This window comes from Hyla sarda, chromosome 2, assembly GCF_029499605.1.
Source record: "Hyla sarda isolate aHylSar1 chromosome 2, aHylSar1.hap1, whole genome shotgun sequence".
Classification (NCBI taxonomy): Eukaryota; Metazoa; Chordata; class Amphibia; order Anura; family Hylidae; genus Hyla; species Hyla sarda.
In genome coordinates this window covers 379,357,739-379,377,766 of record NC_079190.1, presented here as the reverse complement: position 1 = coordinate 379,377,766, position 20,028 = coordinate 379,357,739, and the positions used below count along the sequence as shown (strand labels likewise).

The 20,028-nt window shown below is 43.3% G+C and overlaps 1 protein-coding gene across 1 annotated transcript in view; it reads right to left on the bottom strand.

The window, feature by feature from the left end:
* COL26A1 (collagen type XXVI alpha 1 chain) overlaps positions 1-20,028 on the bottom strand; it is a 509,942-nt gene that overhangs the window by 371,397 nt on the left and 118,517 nt on the right. Inside the window, exon 2 of the mRNA XM_056558485.1 lies at positions 4,704-4,826. Coding sequence (XP_056414460.1) covers positions 4,704-4,826 — 123 coding nt within the window. The remainder of the gene's footprint in view (positions 1-4,703; positions 4,827-20,028) is intronic.

Genomic DNA, 20,028 nt, shown 5'->3' with positions numbered 1-20,028 from the left:
AAAAAATGTTTTAAAACAATTTAGAAAAAAAAAGTGAAACACACACACTTTATTAAACATTTATTAAAATTTTGTTGTAAAAAATATAAATTTCGTAAAATATTTTTTTTTCCATCACTACTGCATCTTTTATTTTTTTTTATTTTTTTTTTGGCACCCAACAAATTTTGGGTACCAATAAAAAAAAAAGGCCAAAGGGGCCAAATAATGCAATTTCCACTCAAGTGCCAAAAACACCAGAAAAAATGCAAGAAAAAAACGCCAAACACAGGAAAATGCTGTGGCGTTTTTTCTGGCACTTTCTTGGGCCACAAAAAAAAACCAAGTAGAAAGTTAGCCTCAGAGGTCTCCTAGGACTGTATTCATGTCCTAGGAGTGTCAAACTTGACTTTTCCATTTAGTCATGGCACTTTGACAGCTGAACAAATCTTACAAAATGAAACAAATCGTTGTTAGATTCGGATTCTGGTGGATATACTGTAGATTTGTTCACCTCTAGAGACTACATTTTGTAGATTTCCCTTTGGTCTCCTTTACATACTTTTTATTGCTTGTAAAATAACTTTATAAAATCATAAATTTGTTGGCTTTTTTTTTCTAGTGTTTTTCAAATACTATGTAGAAGCCTATGAACATAACATAGTGCTCTATTGTGAAAATAATGCACCAACCTGGAAAAAAAAAAACACCAAAATACCAACATATCTGGTCACAAAAAAACTTTTCTCAGAAAAACACTATGTAAAGCCTTCCTTAGCCTTCTTCAGATTAGATTTTTTTAGAACAATTAAAATTAATTAAATCCTGTGCATGTTTAAGCCCGTCACCACGTCATCATCTGTCTAACAACAGCAGTTGAAGCTACCAATAATATTTGCTCCGTGATATGGTAATTGGGTCCAGGTGAATGCTATGGGATACATATAAGGTACATGGCCAAGAAAACATTAACAACAGAAGATGATACTTGACATATACACATAGACAGGATCCATCAACCTATCACCTAGGAAATATCTATTCTTAAAATCAGTAATAGATCCTTAAATTGTAATTCCACCTATGAGAGAGGCATCCCCTGCCAGATAATGAAAATGCTTCCTTATTATCTCCCCAAAAGACATGCATGACAATGCAAGGAAATGCTATAAGCCATGAAGGCAATGAGCTTTAATGGAGAAATTAATTTAAAGGGGTATTCCAGGAATTTTTTATTTATTTGACTATGCTACAGTGCCTGTAAAGTTAGTTTAGTTCATAATATAGTGTCTGTACCTGTGTGTGGGGGTTCTCTCACAATTCTTATGTGATTTTCACCCCAATATTTATTTTTACCAGCATACAAAATGACTGTTGTCTGATTTTTCTCAGGTTGCAATGCGGCTGAGACCTGACTCACTAGTCAGCTGATGACAGGGAGTCTGTCTGCTTCAATGGGTGGAGGGATCAATCTGCAACTAATGCAACACCTGTATGCACCCTGATTGAAAAACACAGGTCTTTTGAATGGATGCAGCTCATTTATGCTTCAATGGGTGAGGTGGCTGATGTGTGTGAGGGAGGAAAATGGAATTGTGGGATTTGTAGTCAAAAAAAGAAAAGTCAAATAGGAAATACCAGTTCACAAAAAGCTAGCCACAGTGTTATGGTAATCTCACAACATAGCCATTTAGCCCCAAGACAAGCGCAGATCCTTCCTAAGCATGTCCATTACTGTCTGCCACGTACCTACTAAAATCACCTTGTGGTGGATAACCCCTTCAACTTATATAATTCTTCAATGCACATTCATTCCAACCATAATTTAATGCTATGAAAACCCTTCTCTACTTAGAGTAATATTCTCACCTTACTGTACCAAGTTGTTAAAGGAGTTTTCCAGGTTTTTAATATTGACCTTCTTAGAATAGGCTACCATTGTCAGATTGTTGAGAGTCTACCCCTGGTACCCCTAGCTGGTCAACAGCTTGAAGGGGCTATCACGCTTGGGAAAGAACAGCAGCCTTATCATTGTTTAGCAGAAAAAAACATATATTTGTAAGAAGCTGTGCCTGGTACTAAAACTTAGTCCCCTTTAATTGAACGGGTCTGAGCTATTTGCAGTACTAGGCAAAGTTTCAGTAGTGGCATAAGCTTAGGCCCTATTACATTAGACACTTATCGGCCGAACAAGAAGATATTGCCCTGTGTAATAGGGCCAGCTTGTTCGCTTGCTGATGGCTTCATTTTATGTTGCTAAAAAATCTGTAATCATGTTGCAATGAAAGCAGTCGGCCGAGAACCATGTCTCCCACCAGACTGTGTGATTAATGGCAAACTTTGGGACATCCTAAGAGGTGAGTTTGTTAAAGGGGTATTCCAGGAAAAAAAACTTATATATATATATATATATATATATATATATATATATATATATATATATAACTTTGGGACATCCTAAGAGGTGAGTTTGTTAAAGGGGTATTCCAGGAAAAAAAACGTATATATATGTATATATCAACTGGCTCCAGAAAGTTAAACAGATTTGTAAATTACTTCTATTAAAAAATCTTAATCCTTTCAATAATTATCAGCTGCTGAGGTTGAGTTGTTGTTTTCTGTCTGGCAACAGTGCTCTCTGCTGACATCTCTGCTTGTTTCAGGAACTGAACGAGTAAAAGAGGTTTGCTATGGGGATTTGCTTCTAAAATGGGCGGTTCTCTAGACACATGTCATCAGAGAGCACTTAGACAGAAAAGAACAACTCAACTTCATCGGCTCATAAGTACTGAAAGGATTACGATTTTTTAATAGAAGTAATATACAAATCTATTTAACTTTCTGGAGCCAGTTGATATATATATATATATATATATATATATATATAAAGTTTTTTCCTGGATAACCCCTTTAACTATATATAGAAAAGGACCGCCCCCCGCCCCGCATACCCCGTTCCCTCATTACACTTGCAGTTACTGCAGAGTCCAGCAGCGGTCGTGCAGGGACAGCGGCGGCAACGAGGCGGCGGCGATGTGTGGGAGGAGTGGCCTCCCAGCCAGTGGCCGGGGAGCCAATGCGCTCGCTCCCACCTGTCTGGTTGACAGGCAGGGAGCGAGTGCAGCCTAACTGAAAAAGGACTGATTGCCACTCCAAAATCAGTCCTTTTTCAGTGGCCGGTTTTTAAATGTAAATTAAACCTTTTTAATGAAAAAAAAATAATAATAAAAGTATATTAGAGATATGTTGTAGTACATAAGTACTACAACATATCAAAAAATAAAGTTGGTGACAGTGCCCATTTAAAGGTGAAAAACTATTTTTTTAGATCAACTGGTGCCAGAAAGTTAACAGATTCATAAATTTCTTCTATTAAAAAGTCTTAACCCTTCCAGTACTTCTCAGCTGCTGTATGCTCCAGAGGAAGTTCTTTACTTTTGAATTTATTTTCTGTCTGACCACAGTGCTCTCTGCTGACACCTCTTTCCGTGTCAGGAACTTTCCAGAGCAGGATAGGTTTGCTATGGGGATTTTCTCCTGCTCTGAGACAAATAGAGGTGCCAGCAGAGAGCACTGTTGTCCGACAGAAAAGAAATTGAAAAAGAAAAGAACTTCCTGTGGAGCATACAGCAGCAGTTCTGGAAGGGGTAAGATTTTTAAATAGAAGTCATTTACAAATCTGTTTAACGTTCTGGCACCAGTTGATTTAAAAACAATTGTTTTACACAGTTCCCCTTTAAGGGTTGATCTAATTTTAAAATGGTATGTAGCTTCAAGCGCCCTCTTGGGGCCTGGCTTAATTTAGTTGAGATAGGAAGAAGTTAGAATTTAGTTAGAAGATAGGAACTATTGGATAGCAAAATTTCAACAAAAAGAGCTAATAAAATGCAAATGATATGGCAGAGTTGGTCTATTTAAGCAATGATGGGGTTGTTTTTGTGTTGTTTTCCTCACCTTTGGGCAGACAAGGGTTTGGTTAGGGGGATATAAGTGTCATAATTATGTTGTATGAAATAATTTTTCTTTTGTATGCTGTAATGTTGAAAATTTTAAATAAAACTTTAAGAAAAAAAAAAGAGCAGGATAGGTTTGCTACGGGGATTTTCTCCTGCTCTTGATAGTTCCTAAGACAGACAGAGGTGTCAGCAGAGAGCACTGTGGTCAGACAGAAAAGAAATTTAAAAAGAAAAGAACTTCCTCTGGAGCATACAGCAGCTGATAAGTACTGGAAGTTTTTTTAATGGAAGCAATTTACAAATCTGTTTATCTTTCTGGCACCAGTTGATTTAAAAAAAAAAAAAAAAAAACGTTTTTCACCAGAGTACCCCTTTAAATGACTCACTACTGAGTCAAAAAGTTGATGTTGTTACAATGTTTGGTGAATGAAGCCTTGGGGCTTTTTATTAGTAATATTTTAGTGGATACTGGGGGTCATAGCCTGACACTATGCAGGGATACAGAGGTACAAATATACTATATACTGTGCTGCAAATTTTCTTCTGGACTGTAGGGTTTGACCATAAATCAGTTTCCTTACCAATAAAAAATGAATGGGACCAACCAGGGAAGACCCCCTCTCTCCAAGGGCCCCATAACAGCTGCATGGTCTGCCACTATGGTTTGTATGCCTTTGCCTTCATGGCTTTTACAGCTAATGGGTGAGGCACTATGCTAAGACCTTTTGTGCACGTAACAACTATAAACATCTTTATGCATATTTTTACCTCACAAGATTTGTGCAGGGTCCCGGCCATCTGCAACTCTGGTACACTCTCTGAACCACGGCATCTGATCCATTCTGAACTTGACAGGTAACTGTTTTTGTCACTGTGAACTGACACCAGTTCCTATAAAAGAGAAGGAATTCACAAAGATTATTATTTTTATAACTTTAGAAAAACGATCTTTGATTTATCATTGTTTTTAATTCAATGTGACCATTCTCATCTTTAGTGGAAACATAGAATTTCCTCAATAATCAGTATAACAATATCTATCTATCTAAAGTTAACAACAAACAAGTAGAGCAGCACTCATGATATCAAAGTGAGCGGATGCAAGCAGTCACACCAGCTGGGTCACAGGCAATGTCAAAATATGTAGAAAGTAAAACCGCAGCACTCCAGTATCTATCTATCTTAAAACAAACAAGGATAAGTTAGTCAGCACTACTTATCCCAAACTACTATATGGACCTGGCATACAGGTGCACGCTGCTAGGGTAAATATACAGCAACAGAAGAATGCAGCAGCACACTGCTAGCACAAAGATACAGATAAAACATGAAATGCTATACAGCTATAGTGCAAAAAAATTAAAAAATTTAAAAGTGAGGTACTTAGCTCACAATTTGGCGGCCAAATAGCTTGCACCATCCCACCATGGTAAGGTGACCTCATCGGTCCAAGCTATTTGGTCACCAAATTGTGAGCTAAGTACCTCCCTTTTTCATTTTTTACATTTTTTGCACTATAGCTGTATAGCATTTCATGTTTTATCTGTATCTTTGTGCTAGCAGTGTGCTGCTGTGTTCTCCTGTTGCTATCTATCTGTCTTTCTATCTGTCTGTCTGTCTGTCACCAGTGATGTAACTTGTAGTTTCTTGGGCCTGATGCAAAATCTGCAACAGGGCCCCATGTGCCATTTATAATACTGGTCTGTTATGGGGTAGATGAGTTACACCCCTGCAGCATGCATACTCAGATTCTCAAGATGATGTACAGAAAAACAGGCTAGGGTTGTAGGAATTATGGGTGCCACAAATAAAACCATCATTTTATTTATAGCATCATCACATCTACAGTTTTTCCTAACACTGAATTGATTTTCTTGATGTGGCACCCAGATATTTAATGATTATTCTTGTTTGTTGTACAACAGAATGTTATATAGAAATTTGTTGCGTAAAAACACTGTCTGGTCTGGTCTTATATTTAACAAAAAAAAATCCAAAATTGCTGCTTTTTTTTATAACATTTTATTCCAAAAAAATTGATAAAAATTTATTAAAAGTTTTATATAAGCAAATATGGTATCAATAAAAAGTACAGATCACGGCGCAAAAAATGAGCCCTCATACCACCGCTTATATGGAAAAATGAAAAAGTTATAGGTCTTCAAAATAGGGGGATTTTAAACGTACTAATTTGGTTATTAGTAATAGAAAAGTATGTTATCATGGGTATCATTTTAATTGTATTGACCCAAAGAATAAAGAACACATGTAATTTTTACCGTAAATTGTACGGCCTGAAAACAAAACCTTCCAAAATTTGCAAAATTACGGTTTTCTTTTTAAGTTCCCCAAACAAATAGTATTTTTTTGGGTTGCACCATACATTTTATGGTAAAATGAGTGATGGCATTACAACGGACAACTGGTCGCGCAAAAAACAATCCCTCATACTAGTCTGTGGATGAAAATATAAGTCGAGGAAGAAAAGAGTCCTTAAGGGGTTAATTAAGTAAGATCTATTTATTCATTTTGTTGTCTCATTGGTGTTCTGTACTGCAAGCATTTTTATTCATATCCCACAAAGCACTCCTAAATAAACAGAGACCCTTCTGCATACTATTTCCACTCAGAGTTTTTATATTCACTATGGTTCCTTATCTGTCATCAGTTCAAGCATGTAAATAAAGCTATGAATAAATCACCGACACTAACAAAATGGGCAAAGAAACTACAGTGACCCCCCGACCTACGATGGCCCCGACATATGATGAAATCGACATACGATGGCCTCTCAGAGGCCATCGCATGTCGATGTCAGCATCGACATACAATGCTTTTTTATGTCGGGGCCATTGCATTAAGTGCTATCCAGCAGCGCCAAATGCTTAAGCTGCTGCCGGATAGCAGCTTAATGTTCCCCATGTGGTGCGGTAAGTATTACTTACCCCTCCACGATGCTCCGGGGTGCCCTCCGGGTCCAGTGCTGGTCTTCCGGTGTCTTCTCGGCCCTTTCCGATGACGTCAATACTCTGCTGCGCACGTCATCCAATAGGAATGGCGTACGCAGCGGCGTAATGACGTCGCTACGCAGGCCCAGTAAGGCCTTGCGGAAGACAGCAGAGGACCGGAGAAGACAGCAGAGGACCGGAGAAGACAGCGGAGGACCGGAGAAGACAGCGGAGAGCCCAGTGGAGGCCCAGGGACACCATGTCGAGCGTCGGGGACAGGTGAGTACAGCTTCCTATACTTTACATTGCACGAATCCCTCAACATACGATGGATTCGACAAATGATGGCTCGTTTGGAACGAATTACCATCATATGTTGAGGGACTACTGTACTTGGAGCAGAACGTGATAAGAAGGGAATTGCCCTTAAAATGGATTTACCACCATAAACACTTAGGGGGAGATTCCTCAAAACTTGTGATGTGAAAAAAAATCTACCAGTTGCCCTTAGCAACCAATCAGATTGCTTCATTCTTTTATGAAAAGACCTCTGAAAAATGAAAGAAGCAAGCTGATTTGTTGCTATGGGCAACTGGTCAACTTTTCCTCAGCACAGGTCTTGCTTAATCTCCTCCTTATTCACTAAAGGAAAAATGTCTGCTTGTATGGAATCCAACAGCTCTGATCTCCCACCCTCTTGAAAATGAACCTTCATAAGGGGCAATGAATGGAACAACAGTCTGCAGACTTAGAGCGTACCCGTCAGATCCCACCAAAAAAAGAAAAGAAGAATGAATATATTACTCAGTACCTAATCCTGAACATGTACATCTCATTTTTATGCCTTTATCACCTATATGTATGATAAAAAGCCCTCTTTTCATTAGCCAATAGTATTAGAAATCCTCTCAGGGGAAGGGGCGTGTCCCTCCCTTGTTGTGGTGGGAGGTGATTGGTGTGTCTGCTCATGTAGCCTTGTCCATGAGTCATCTCTTGTCCATGACTTATGGCCAAGCTTATGCTGCTGCAAGACTGGTTAGTGTCCCAGTAGGTATGGGGACCCCTAGTGGTGGGATTTTCAGGGGCTGTTTTCTTTATGAAATATATATATAAAAAAAAAAATTTAAACAACCATATTAGGGTGTATTCACACCACATTTTTGCAATACATTTCCCGTATACGTTTTCAATGTGAAAACCGTATGGAACCGTATTGAAAACCGTATGCATTGATTCTCCATTGAAAACCGTATGCCAAGAGATCCATCAGGTTGTGTCCGTTTGCATCCTGTACGGTTTTGTCAGGTTTTTTTTTTCCGTACCCAAAATCGTAGTCTACCACGGTTTTTGGTCCGGGTGAAAAACTGTATTAAACCGTATGCATTTTTTTTTAACATGGGAGTCCATGGGAACTGTACAGAACTGTATGTGCATACGGTTCCATCCGGTTTTCCCCATATGTTTTTTGACTTTGCACAGTTTTTTTTTCTTGGAATTTCAATCAAACAAATGAAACTTCAAAATGGCGTGAAAAGTAAAAAACGTATTCGTTTTTTTCTTTAAAAATGGATGCAACCGGACATCATTTTTCAAACCGTATACGGTTTTTAACTGTATACGGGTTGAAATTTGTACACACGTTTTCATACAGTTAAGGCTGGGTTCACACCACGTTTCATTAAATACGGTTCCTGTATACGGCTGGGAGGAGGGGGCGGGGCTTAATCGCAGCACCCGCACTCAGCCTTATTCGGCAACCGTGTTTGCCTGCGGTTGGGAAACCGCATACGGCAGAAAACGAAGCCGACCGGAGGCTGCGGTTCACTCCGGTCGGCTCATAGACATGCATTAAATACGGTTCCCGAATATGGCTGAGTGCGGGCGCCGCGATTAAGCCCCGCCCCCTCCTCCCAGCCGTATACGGGAATCGTATTTGACAAAACATGGTGTGAACCCAGCCTTAGTCAGGTTTTGAGGAATCCGTTTTTCAGCAAAAACCTGATATAGGAACTGTATGGCAAAACGTGGTGTGAATGCAGCCTAACAAAAGGTCTTTAATTATCATAAGTAACAGCATATTAAAAGTTTTTGGATCTAATAGTGCCCATTTCATTGTTTCATTCATTGTCTATGGGAGTGCCAAAGATAGCCAAGCACTGTACTTTGCCAACTTTAGCACTACTATAGGCAATGTTTAGAGCTGCGAATGAATCTCTGCCCTCTGCCATTCAGTCTTGTTCAAGAGTCCTGTTCTTGAAATTGCAGGGGTCAAACACTTATCCTGTATCCTGTAGATACTGCATCTGTTTCTATGGATGTGATGTTTCTGGCAAACTATGACACATTACTGAATGCCAAAGTCTTTATTGTAAAAAAAAGTTTTAACAGACCTGCAAATAAAATTTGATGAGCTAGATAAGGAAACCATCAGAAGGCATATTGGACCATTGCCACAACTATCCATGAGCTATAAATACAGGGGGGGGGGCATTTATATGGATACACCTTAATAAAATGGGAATGGTTGGTGATATTAACTTCCTGTTTGTGGCACATTAGTATATGTGAGGGGGGAAACTTTTCAGGATGGGTGGTGACCATGAAGTCGGCCATTTTGTATCCAACTTTTATTTTTTCAATAGGGTGAGGGTCATGTGACACATCAAACTTATTGGGAATTTCACAAGAAAAACAATGATGTGCTTGGTTTTAACGTAACTTTATTCTTTCATGAGTTATTTACAAGTTTCTGACCACTTATAAAATGTGTTCAATGTGCTGCCCATTGTGTTGGATTGTCAATGCAACCCTCTTCTCCCACTCTTCACACACTGATAGCAACACCGCAGGAGAAATGCTAGCACAGGCTTCAAGTATCCGTAGTTTCAGGTGCTGCAGAATGGCCAAAACAAAAATTGAAACGGTCAGCTGACTTCAAAATGGCCGCCATGGTCACCACCCATCTTGAAAAGTTCCCCCCCTCACATATACTAATGTGCCAAAAACAGGAAGTTAATGTCACCAACCATTCCCATTTTATTAAGGTGTATCCATATAAATGGCCCACCCTGTATATATATATATATATATATATATATATATATATATATAAATTGGTTACTTATTTAACCCCTTAAGGACTCAGGGTTTTTCAGTTTTTGCACTTTTGTTTTTTCCTCCTTACCTTTTAAAAATCCTAACCCTTTCAATTTTCCACCTACAAATCCATATTATGGCTTATTTTTTGCGTCGCCAATTCTACTTTGCAGTGACATTAGTCATTTTACCCAAAAATGCACGGCGAAACGGAAAAAAAAATCATTGTGCGACAAAATCTAAGAAAAAACACCATTTTGTAACTTTTGGGTGCTTCCGTTTCTACGCAGTGCATATTTCTTTCAAAATTACACCTTATCTTGATTCTGTAGGTCCATACGGTTAAAATGATACCCTACTTATATAGGTTTGATTTTGTCGAACTTCTGGAAAAAATCATAACTACATGCAGGAAAATTTATACGTTTAAAAATTTCATCTTCTGACCCCTATACATTTTTTATTTTTCCACATACAGGGTGGTATGAGGACTCACTTTTTGCGCCGTGATCTGAAGTTTTTATCGGTATGATTTTTGTTTTGATCGGACTTTTTTATCACTTTTTATTCATTTTTAATGGTATAAAAAGTGAACAAAAATGCGCTTTTTTTGACTTTGGAATTTTTTGCGCGTACGCCATTGACCGTGCGGTTTAATTAATGATATATTTTTAAAGTTCGGACATTTACGCACGTGGCGATACCACATATGTTTATTTTATTTTTTTTTTACACTGTTTTATTTTTTGTATGGGAAAAGGGGGGTGATTCAAACTTTTATTAGGGAAGGGGTTAAATGACCTTTATTAACACTTTTTTTTTACTTTTTTTTTTTTTATTAACACGCCTGTGATCAGTGTTATCAGCGCTTGACTGCTCCTGCCTGGATCTCAGGCACGGAGCAGTCATTCGCCAATCGGACACCGAGGAGGCAGGTAAGGGCCCTCCCAGTGTCCTGCAAGCTGTTCGGGACGCTGCAATTTCACCGCAGTGGTCCCGAACAGCCCGACTGAGCAGCCGGGTCACTTTCACTTTCACTTTAGAAGCGGCGGTCATAGCGATCGGCGATGTGTGGTATTAGCCGCGGGTCCCGGCCGTTGATGAGCACCGGGACCGACGCGATATGATGCGGGATCACGGCACGACCCCGCTTCATATCGCGGGAGCCGGCGCAGGACGTAAATATACGTCCTGCGTCGTTAAGGGGTAAAATCATTGACCATATCCCATTAGAATATAACATTCCAGTTGATATTCCATTTCTAGGTTCACTTCTACTAACAATGCTAGCTGTACAAAAATATTTTGAAGATCACACAATTTTCTTTGCAGGGTACCAATTTCCAATGAACGCTTGTGGATAAATGTGTCCTATCCTACAACAGATCCGGCACTGCGTGATTAGTCCCAAAACACACTAGATTTATTGGCTAGACGCAGCACTCGATCTGCACCTATAGTCTGCTCAGGCGGTGCTCAGCCTTGTAAGATATACACAGCAAAACGACAAATGACAGAATAAAGATGGCACTCACCATATGGCTTTAATCTTCAGCTTTGGTGCCCAGGACAAACAAAGCAGGGCGGTAACCCAGAAAGCGGTGGTGTTCTGAACAGTTTTTTCAAGCATTATGATGCACTTCTTGCCAACGGCAAGAGGAAGTGTGTTATAGTGTTGAGCGGCATAGGCCATATTCGAATTCGCGATATTTCGCGAATATATGAACGAATATTCATCATATATTCGCTAAATTCGCATATTCGTAATATTCGCGGTTTATTTTCGCATATGCAAAAATTCACTTATGCGAAAATTAGCATATGCAAATGTTTTCCATATGCGAAAATTCGCACGCCAGTCTCACACAGTAGTATTAGAGCCTTCTTTACACCATACAAGCTGGAAGCAGAGAGGAGTGATCAGTGTGATGTGTACTGTGAAAAAAAAAAAAAGAAAGAAAAAAACGAATATTCGTAATTACGAATATATAGTGCTATATTCGCGAATATTTGCGAATTCGCGAATATGCAATATTCGCGAATAAAATTTGCATTGCGAATATCCGTGACCAACACTAGTGTGTTATTATGCCCAAAATGGCTGTTCCGAATGGTGAGTGCTGTATGGTGAGTGCCATCTTTACTCTATGATTCATCGTCTGTCTCTTTATGTCATTACTCTTTTAGTCTCCTTTTAATTGCTTAAAAACATTGCAAGTTTTTATTTAATTGTATGATACATACAGGCAACTGCAGTAGATATTGTTACAGCACTATCTACCAAAACAATAGGATTTATAATATTAAATAAAATATGAGCCTGTTGCCTACTACTATGCAGTGATATACAATGTACTACAATAAGTATTCTCACATACCATATCCACTACATAGTTAGATTTATGTTACATGGGAGGGTTAGAATTAAGCACGAGTAGCATGAATCCACTAAACCTTCCTGCAAGGAGGCAACAGTTCAGGCTGATGGCAGTGGTGTAATGGTATGGGGAATGTTTTCTTGGCCTACCTTTCATGCCTGTGGATGGATGTTTGAACAATAGGACTTATCTAAGTATTGTAGTTGATCAAGTTTATCCCATCAAAGCAGCTGTTTATAACATACTGTGACGGACACATTTAGCAGAACAATATACCATGCCACAAGATTTGTATAGTCATGGATTGGTTCCAAGAACATGACAGGGAGTTTTCCTAGCTTTTCTGTTATTCACAGTCCCCAGATCCCAGTCTTATCAATCATAACTGGGACAAGGTAGAACAGATTGTTCAGAGCATGTCAGTAACTGCAGTCGTCATATTTGTCAAGTGCAAGAAGTTATCCTGTTCACATGCTGTAGGCCAATATTCCTGCATAACATCTTGTGGGATCTATGCCACAAAGAATTGCTGCATCCCATAAAGGAGGTCCAACATCTAACCTGCTGTTACGCCGAGCGCTCCGGGTTCCCGCTCCTCCCCGGAGCGCTCGCTTCACCTCCTCCGCTGCAGCGCCCCGGTCACGTCCTCTGACCCGGGGCGCTGCGATCCTGCTGCTAGCCGGGATGCGATTCGCGATGCGGGTAGCGCCCGCTCGCGATGCGCACCCCGGCTCTCCTACCTGACTCGCTCCCCGTCTGTTCTGTCCCGGCGCGCGCGGCCCCGCTCCCTAGGGCGCGCGCGCGCCGGGTCTCTGCGATTTAAAGGGCCACTGCGCCGCTGATTGGCGCAGTGGTTCCAATTAGAGTTATCACCTGTGCACTCCCTATATTACCTCACTTCCCTTGCACTCCCTTGCCGGATCTTGTTGCCTTAGTGCCAGTGAAAGCGTTCCTTGTGTGTCCCTTGCCAGTGTTTCCAGACCTTCTGCCGTTGCCCCTGACTACGATCCTTGCTGCCTGCCCCGACCTTCTGCTACGTCCGACCTTGCTTCTGCCTACTCCCTTGTACCGCGCCTATCTTCAGCAGCCAGAGAGGTGAGCCGTTGCTAGTGGATACGACCTGGTCACTACCGCCGCAGCAAGACCATCCCGCTTTGCGGCGGGCTCTGGTGAAAACCAGTAGTGGCTTAGAACCGGTCCACTAGCACGGTCCACGCCAATCCCTCTCTGGCACAGAGGGTCCACTACCTGCCAGCCGGCATCGTGACAGTAGATCCGGCCATGGATCCCGCTGAAGTTCCTCTGCCAGTTGTCGCTGACCTCACCACGGTGGTCGCCCAGCAGTCACAACAGATTGCGCAACAAGGCCAACAGCTGTCTCAACTGACCGTTATGCTACAACAGTTGCTACCACAGCTTCAGCAGTCATCTCCTCCGCCAGCTCCTGCACCTCCTCCGCAGCGAGTGGCCGCTCCTGGGATACGCTTATCCTTGCCGGATAAGTTTGATGGGGACTCTAAGTTTTGCCGTGGCTTCCTTTCCCAATGTTCCCTGCATCTGGAGATGATGTCGGACCTGTTTCCCACTGAAAGGTCTAAGGTGGCGTTCGTAGTCAGTCTTCTGTCCGGAAAAGCCCTGTCATGGGCCACACCGCTCTGGGACCGCAATGACCCCGTCACTGCCTCAGTACACTCCTTCTTCTCGGAAATCCGAAGTGTCTTTGAGGAACCTGCCCGAGCCTCTTCTGCTGAGACTGCCCTGTTGAACCTGGTCCAGGGTAATTCTTCCGTTGGCGAGTATGCCGTACAATTCCGTACACTTGCTTCAGAATTGTCCTGGAATAATGAGGCCCTCTGCGCGACCTTCAAAAAAGGCCTATCCAGCAACATTAAAGATGTTCTGGCCGCACGAGAAATTCCTGCTAATCTACATGAACTTATTCACCTAGCCACTCGCATTGACATGCGTTTTTCTGAAAGGCGTCAGGAACTCCGCCAAGATATGGACTCTGTTCGCACGAGGCGTTTCGTCTCCTCGGCTCCTCTCTCCTCTGGTCCCCTGCAATCTGTTCCTGTGCCTCCCGCCGTGGAGGCTATGCAGGTCGACCGGTCTCGCCTGACACCTCAAGAGAGGACACGACGCCGTATGGAGAACCTCTGCCTGTACTGTGCTAGTACCGAACACTTCCTGAGGGATTGTCCTATCCGTCCTCCCCGCCTGGAAAGACGTACGCTGACTCCGCACAAAGGTGAGACAGTCCTTGATGTCTACTCTGCTTCTCCACGTCTTACTGTGCCTGTGCGGATGTCTGCTTCTGCCTTCTCCTTCTCTACAGTGGCCTTCTTGGACTCTGGTTCTGCAGGAAATTTTATTTTGGCCTCTCTCGTCAACAGGTTCAACATCCCAGTGACCAGTCTCGCCAGACCCCTCTACATCAATTGTGTAAATAATGAAAGATTGGACTGTACCATACGTTTCCGCACGGAGCCTCTTCTTATGAGCATCGGATCTCATCATGAGAGGATTGAACTTTTGGTCCTTCCCAATTGCACCTCGGAGATTCTCCTTGGACTTCCCTGGCTTCAACTTCATTCCCCAACCCTGGATTGGTCCACTGGGGAGATCAAGAGTTGGGGGTCCTCTTGTTCCAAGAACTGTCTAAAACCGGTTCCCAGTAACCCTTGCCGTAACTCTGTGGTTCCTCCAGTAACCGGTCTCCCCAAGGCCTATATGGACTTCGCGGATGTTTTCTGCAAAAAACAAGCTGAGACTCTACCTCCTCACAGGCCTTATGATTGCCCTATCGACCTCCTCCCGGGTACTACTCCACCCCGGGGCAGAATTTATCCTCTCTCTGCCCCAGAGACTCTTGCCATGTCCGAATACGTCCAGGAGAATCTAAAAAGGGGCTTTATCCGTAAATCCTCCTCTCCTGCCGGAGCCGGATTTTTCTTTGTCTCCAAAAAAGATGGCTCCCTACGTCCTTGCATTGACTACCGCGGTCTTAATAAAATCACGGTTAAGAACCGCTACCCCTTACCCCTCATCTCTGAACTCTTTGATCGCCTCCAAGGTGCCCACATCTTCACTAAATTGGACTTAAGAGGCGCCTATAACCTCATCCGCATCAGAGAGGGGGATGAGTGGAAAACGGCATTTAACACCAGAGATGGACACTTTGAGTATCTGGTCATGCCCTTTGGACTGTGCAATGCCCCTGCCGTCTTCCAAGACTTTGTCAATGAAATTTTTCGTGATCTATTATACTCCTGTGTTGTGGTATATCTGGACGATATCCTAATTTTTTCTGCCAATCTAGAGGAACACCGCCGGCATGTCCGTATGGTTCTTCAGAGACTTCGTGACAACCAACTCTATGCCAAAATTGAGAAATGTCTGTTTGAATGCCAATCTCTTCCTTTTCTAGGATATTTGGTCTCTGGCCAGGGACTACAGATGGATCCAGACAAACTCTCTGCCGTCTTAAATTGGCCACGCCCCTCCGGACTCCGTGCTATCCAACGCTTTTTGGGGTTCGCCAATTATTACAGGCAATTTATTCCACATTTTTCTACCATTGTGGCTCCTATCGTGGCTTTAACCAAGAAAAATGCTGATCCCAAGTCCTGGCCTCCTCAAGCAGAAGACTCCTTTAAACAACTCAAGTCTGCCTTTTCTTCGGCTCCCGTGCTCTCCAGACCTGACCCTTCCAAACCCTTCCTATTGGAGGTTGATGCCTCCTCAGTAGGAGCTGGAGCTGTTCTTCTACAAAAAAATCCTTCCGGGCATGCTGTCACTTGTGGTTTTTTCTCTAGGACCTTCTCTCCAGCGGAGAGGAACTACTCCATCGGGGATCGAGAACTTCTAGCCATTAAATTAGCACTTGAGGAATGGAGGCATCTGCTGGAGGGATCAAGATTTCCTGTTATTATCTACACCGACCACAAGAACCTCTCCTACCTCCAGTCGGCCCAACGGCTGAATCCTCGCCAGGCCCGGTGGTCTCTGTTCTTTGCCCGATTTAATTTTGAGATCCACTTTCGTCCTGCCGATAAGAACATTAGAGCCGATGCTCTCTCTCGTTCCTCGGATGCCTCAGAAGTTGATCTCCCTCCGCAACACATCATTCCACCTGACTGCCTGATCTCCACTTCTCCTGCCTCCATCAGACAGACTCCTCCAGGAAAGACCTTTGTTTCTCCACGCCAACGCCTCGGAATCCTCAAATGGGGTCACTCCTCCCATCTCGCAGGTCATGCGGGCATCAAGAAATCTGTGCAACTCATCTCCCGCTTCTATTGGTGGCCAACTCTGGAGACGGATGTTGGGGACTTTGTGCGAGCCTGCACTATCTGTGCCCGGGATAAGACTCCTCGCCAGAAGCCCGCTGGTTTTCTTCATCCTCTGCCTGTCCCCGAACAGCCTTGGTCTCTGATTGGTATGGATTTTATTACTGATTTACCCCCTTCCCGTGGCAACACCGTTATTTGGGTGGTCGTTGATCGATTCTCCAAAATGGCACATTTCATTCCTCTTCCTGGTCTTCCTTCTGCGCCTCAGTTGGCTAAACAATTTTTTGTACACATTTTTCGTCTTCACGGGTTGCCTACGCAGATTGTCTCGGATAGAGGGGTCCAATTCGTGTCTAAATTCTGGAGAGCTCTCTGTAAACAACTCAAGATTAAATTAAATTTTTCCTCTGCATATCATCCCCAGTCCAATGGACAAGTAGAAAGAATTAACCAGATCCTGGGTGATTATTTGCGACATTTTGTTTCCTCTCGCCAGGATGACTGGGCAGATCTCCTTCCATGGGCCGAATTCTCGTATAACTTCAGGGTCTCTGAATCTTCCTCCAAATCCCCATTTTTCGTGGTGTACGGCCGTCACCCTCTTCCCCCCCTCCCTACCCCCTTGCCCTCTGGTCTGCCCGCTGTGGATGAAATTTCTCGTGACCTTTCCATTATATGGAGAGAGACCCAAAATTCTCTCTTACAGGCTTCTTCACGCATGAAGAGGTTCGCGGATAAGAAAAGAAGAGCTCCCCCCGTTTTTTCCCCTGGAGACAAGGTATGGCTCTCCGCTAAATATGTCCGCTTCCGTGTCCCTAGCTACAAGTTGGGACCACGCTATCTTGGTCCTTTCAAAATTCTGTGTCAAATTAATCCTGTCTCTTATAAACTTCTTCTTCCTCCTTCTCTTCGTATCCCTAATGCCTTTCACGTCTCTCTTCTCAAACCACTCATCCTCAACCGTTTTTCTCCCAAATCTGTTCCTCCCACTCCTGTTTCCGGCTCCTCGGACGTCTTCTCGGTCAAGGAGATTTTGGCTGCCAAAAAGGTCAGAGGAAAAAATTTTTTTTTAGTAGATTGGGAGGGTTGTGGTCCTGAAGAGAGATCCTGGGAACCTGAGGACAACATCCTTGACAAAAGTCTGCTCCTCAGGTTCTCAGGCTCCAAGAAGAGGGGGAGACCCAAGGGGGGGGGTACTGTTACGCCGAGCGCTCCGGGTTCCCGCTCCTCCCCGGAGCGCTCGCTTCACCTCCTCCGCTGCAGCGCCCCGGTCACGTCCTCTGACCCGGGGCGCTGCGATCCTGCTGCTAGCCGGGATGCGATTCGCGATGCGGGTAGCGCCCGCTCGCGATGCGCACCCCGGCTCTCCTACCTGACTCGCTCCCCGTCTGTTCTGTCCCGGCGCGCGCGGCCCCGCTCCCTAGGGCGCGCGCGCGCCGGGTCTCTGCGATTTAAAGGGCCACTGCGCCGCTGATTGGCGCAGTGGTTCCAATTAGAGTTATCACCTGTGCACTCCCTATATTACCTCACTTCCCTTGCACTCCCTTGCCGGATCTTGTTGCCTTAGTGCCAGTGAAAGCGTTCCTTGTGTGTCCCTTGCCAGTGTTTCCAGACCTTCTGCCGTTGCCCCTGACTACGATCCTTGCTGCCTGCCCCGACCTTCTGCTACGTCCGACCTTGCTTCTGCCTACTCCCTTGTACCGCGCCTATCTTCAGCAGCCAGAGAGGTGAGCCGTTGCTAGTGGATACGACCTGGTCACTACCGCCGCAGCAAGACCATCCCGCTTTGCGGCGGGCTCTGGTGAAAACCAGTAGTGGCTTAGAACCGGTCCACTAGCACGGTCCACGCCAATCCCTCTCTGGCACAGAGGGTCCACTACCTGCCAGCCGGCATCGTGACACCTGCTACTCGAATAAATATTAATTTAAGTCTATACATATACAGTACATCAACATACATCTATATAAAATGGTATAACTGTAGACATATAAAATAAAAAACCTATGGGACACAAAATATATGCCCATACGTACAATACTATTACTGCATAAAGACTAACTTTATAAACATTCAAGAGAGGAAACGGTGTTCAGCCCAGCTGCTTGTTTAGAATCAGTAGACACAGACAGAGTGACGCATTTCGGTCGGAGATAGTTGGTCGTGCCATATGTTTCCAAAGAATTAAAGAGTACCTGTCATGATCTTGATACATTTTATTATCCTCCCAGTTGATATTGTTCTGTGGTTTCTGCTCAGTCTCAGTTAGCTCCAAAGACTGGGAAGGGGCATTTCACAGCAGGTGTGACAGCATCTGAAGCCATACAGGGGAGAACTTCCTCCCTCACTCTGCTACACACAGCCCAGAGCAGTTCAGTATGAGATGGGCTGTGATTGGATGAGATTTCACACACACCCTCAGCTCTCTGAACTCTACTGTACACTCTATACACTGTGCAGGTCCCGCTGACTTTTGTCTCTTCCAGGCTGCTAAGGGAGACAAACTGCAATCAGGACTGAAGGGGGACTTCTTGTGGCCAAACTTTTAGAGGTTAATTTGATACATAAAGTTACAAAATTTTATTAAAGGAAAACTGTCAGCCAGTTCACCCACACTAAACCCAATACACTGGGTTATACACGGTTCAATCACATTTTTAGGTTTTCTTGTCACTGAGTTGTCGTCCGCTAAAGTTCCGTAATTTTGGCCTTCATTTGCGCTCTGAAGCTGGGTCCCCTGCCGGCAGCCTTGCTTTGGGTTCCGGAGGGAGGGGCCTTACCCCGCCCCTCTAGTTCGCATATTCATTTTCCCCCTGAGCACAGCGCTCTGTCTGCAGAGCGCATGCTCTGAAGATTTTACCGAGCTCTCGCGTCCTGATGACGCGAGAGTTGTGCGTCGGGAGAGCACTCTGCACAGTGTAACTGTGCATGTGCCAGTCCTTCACTACACCCAGAAGTTGAGAGGAGCGAAACTTCAGAAAGAGGTATTTCCGGGTGTAGCAACGGACCGGCGCATGCTCAGTTAAACTTTTTAGAGCACTCTCCCGACGCACAGCACGACAACTCGGCGGCAAGAAAACCTAAAAGCAAGTGACCCATGTATGGACTCCTGTTCACCCACACTATAACCCAGTGTATTGGGTTTAGTTTGGGTGAACTGGCTGACAGTTTTCCTTTAAGGAGTATATTATAAAGGTAATTCAAATAGGCTTATCTATAGTATATACATTTTTTATTACTAATGGTACCAATTAAAGTAAAACACAAAACATATATAAAATGTATTCAAGCCAACATGATCTACAATGCAAAAATTTGCATTTTCAAATGTGTATAATGCTATACAATATTATGCAAAACAATAACGCTTTTGTTTTTTAA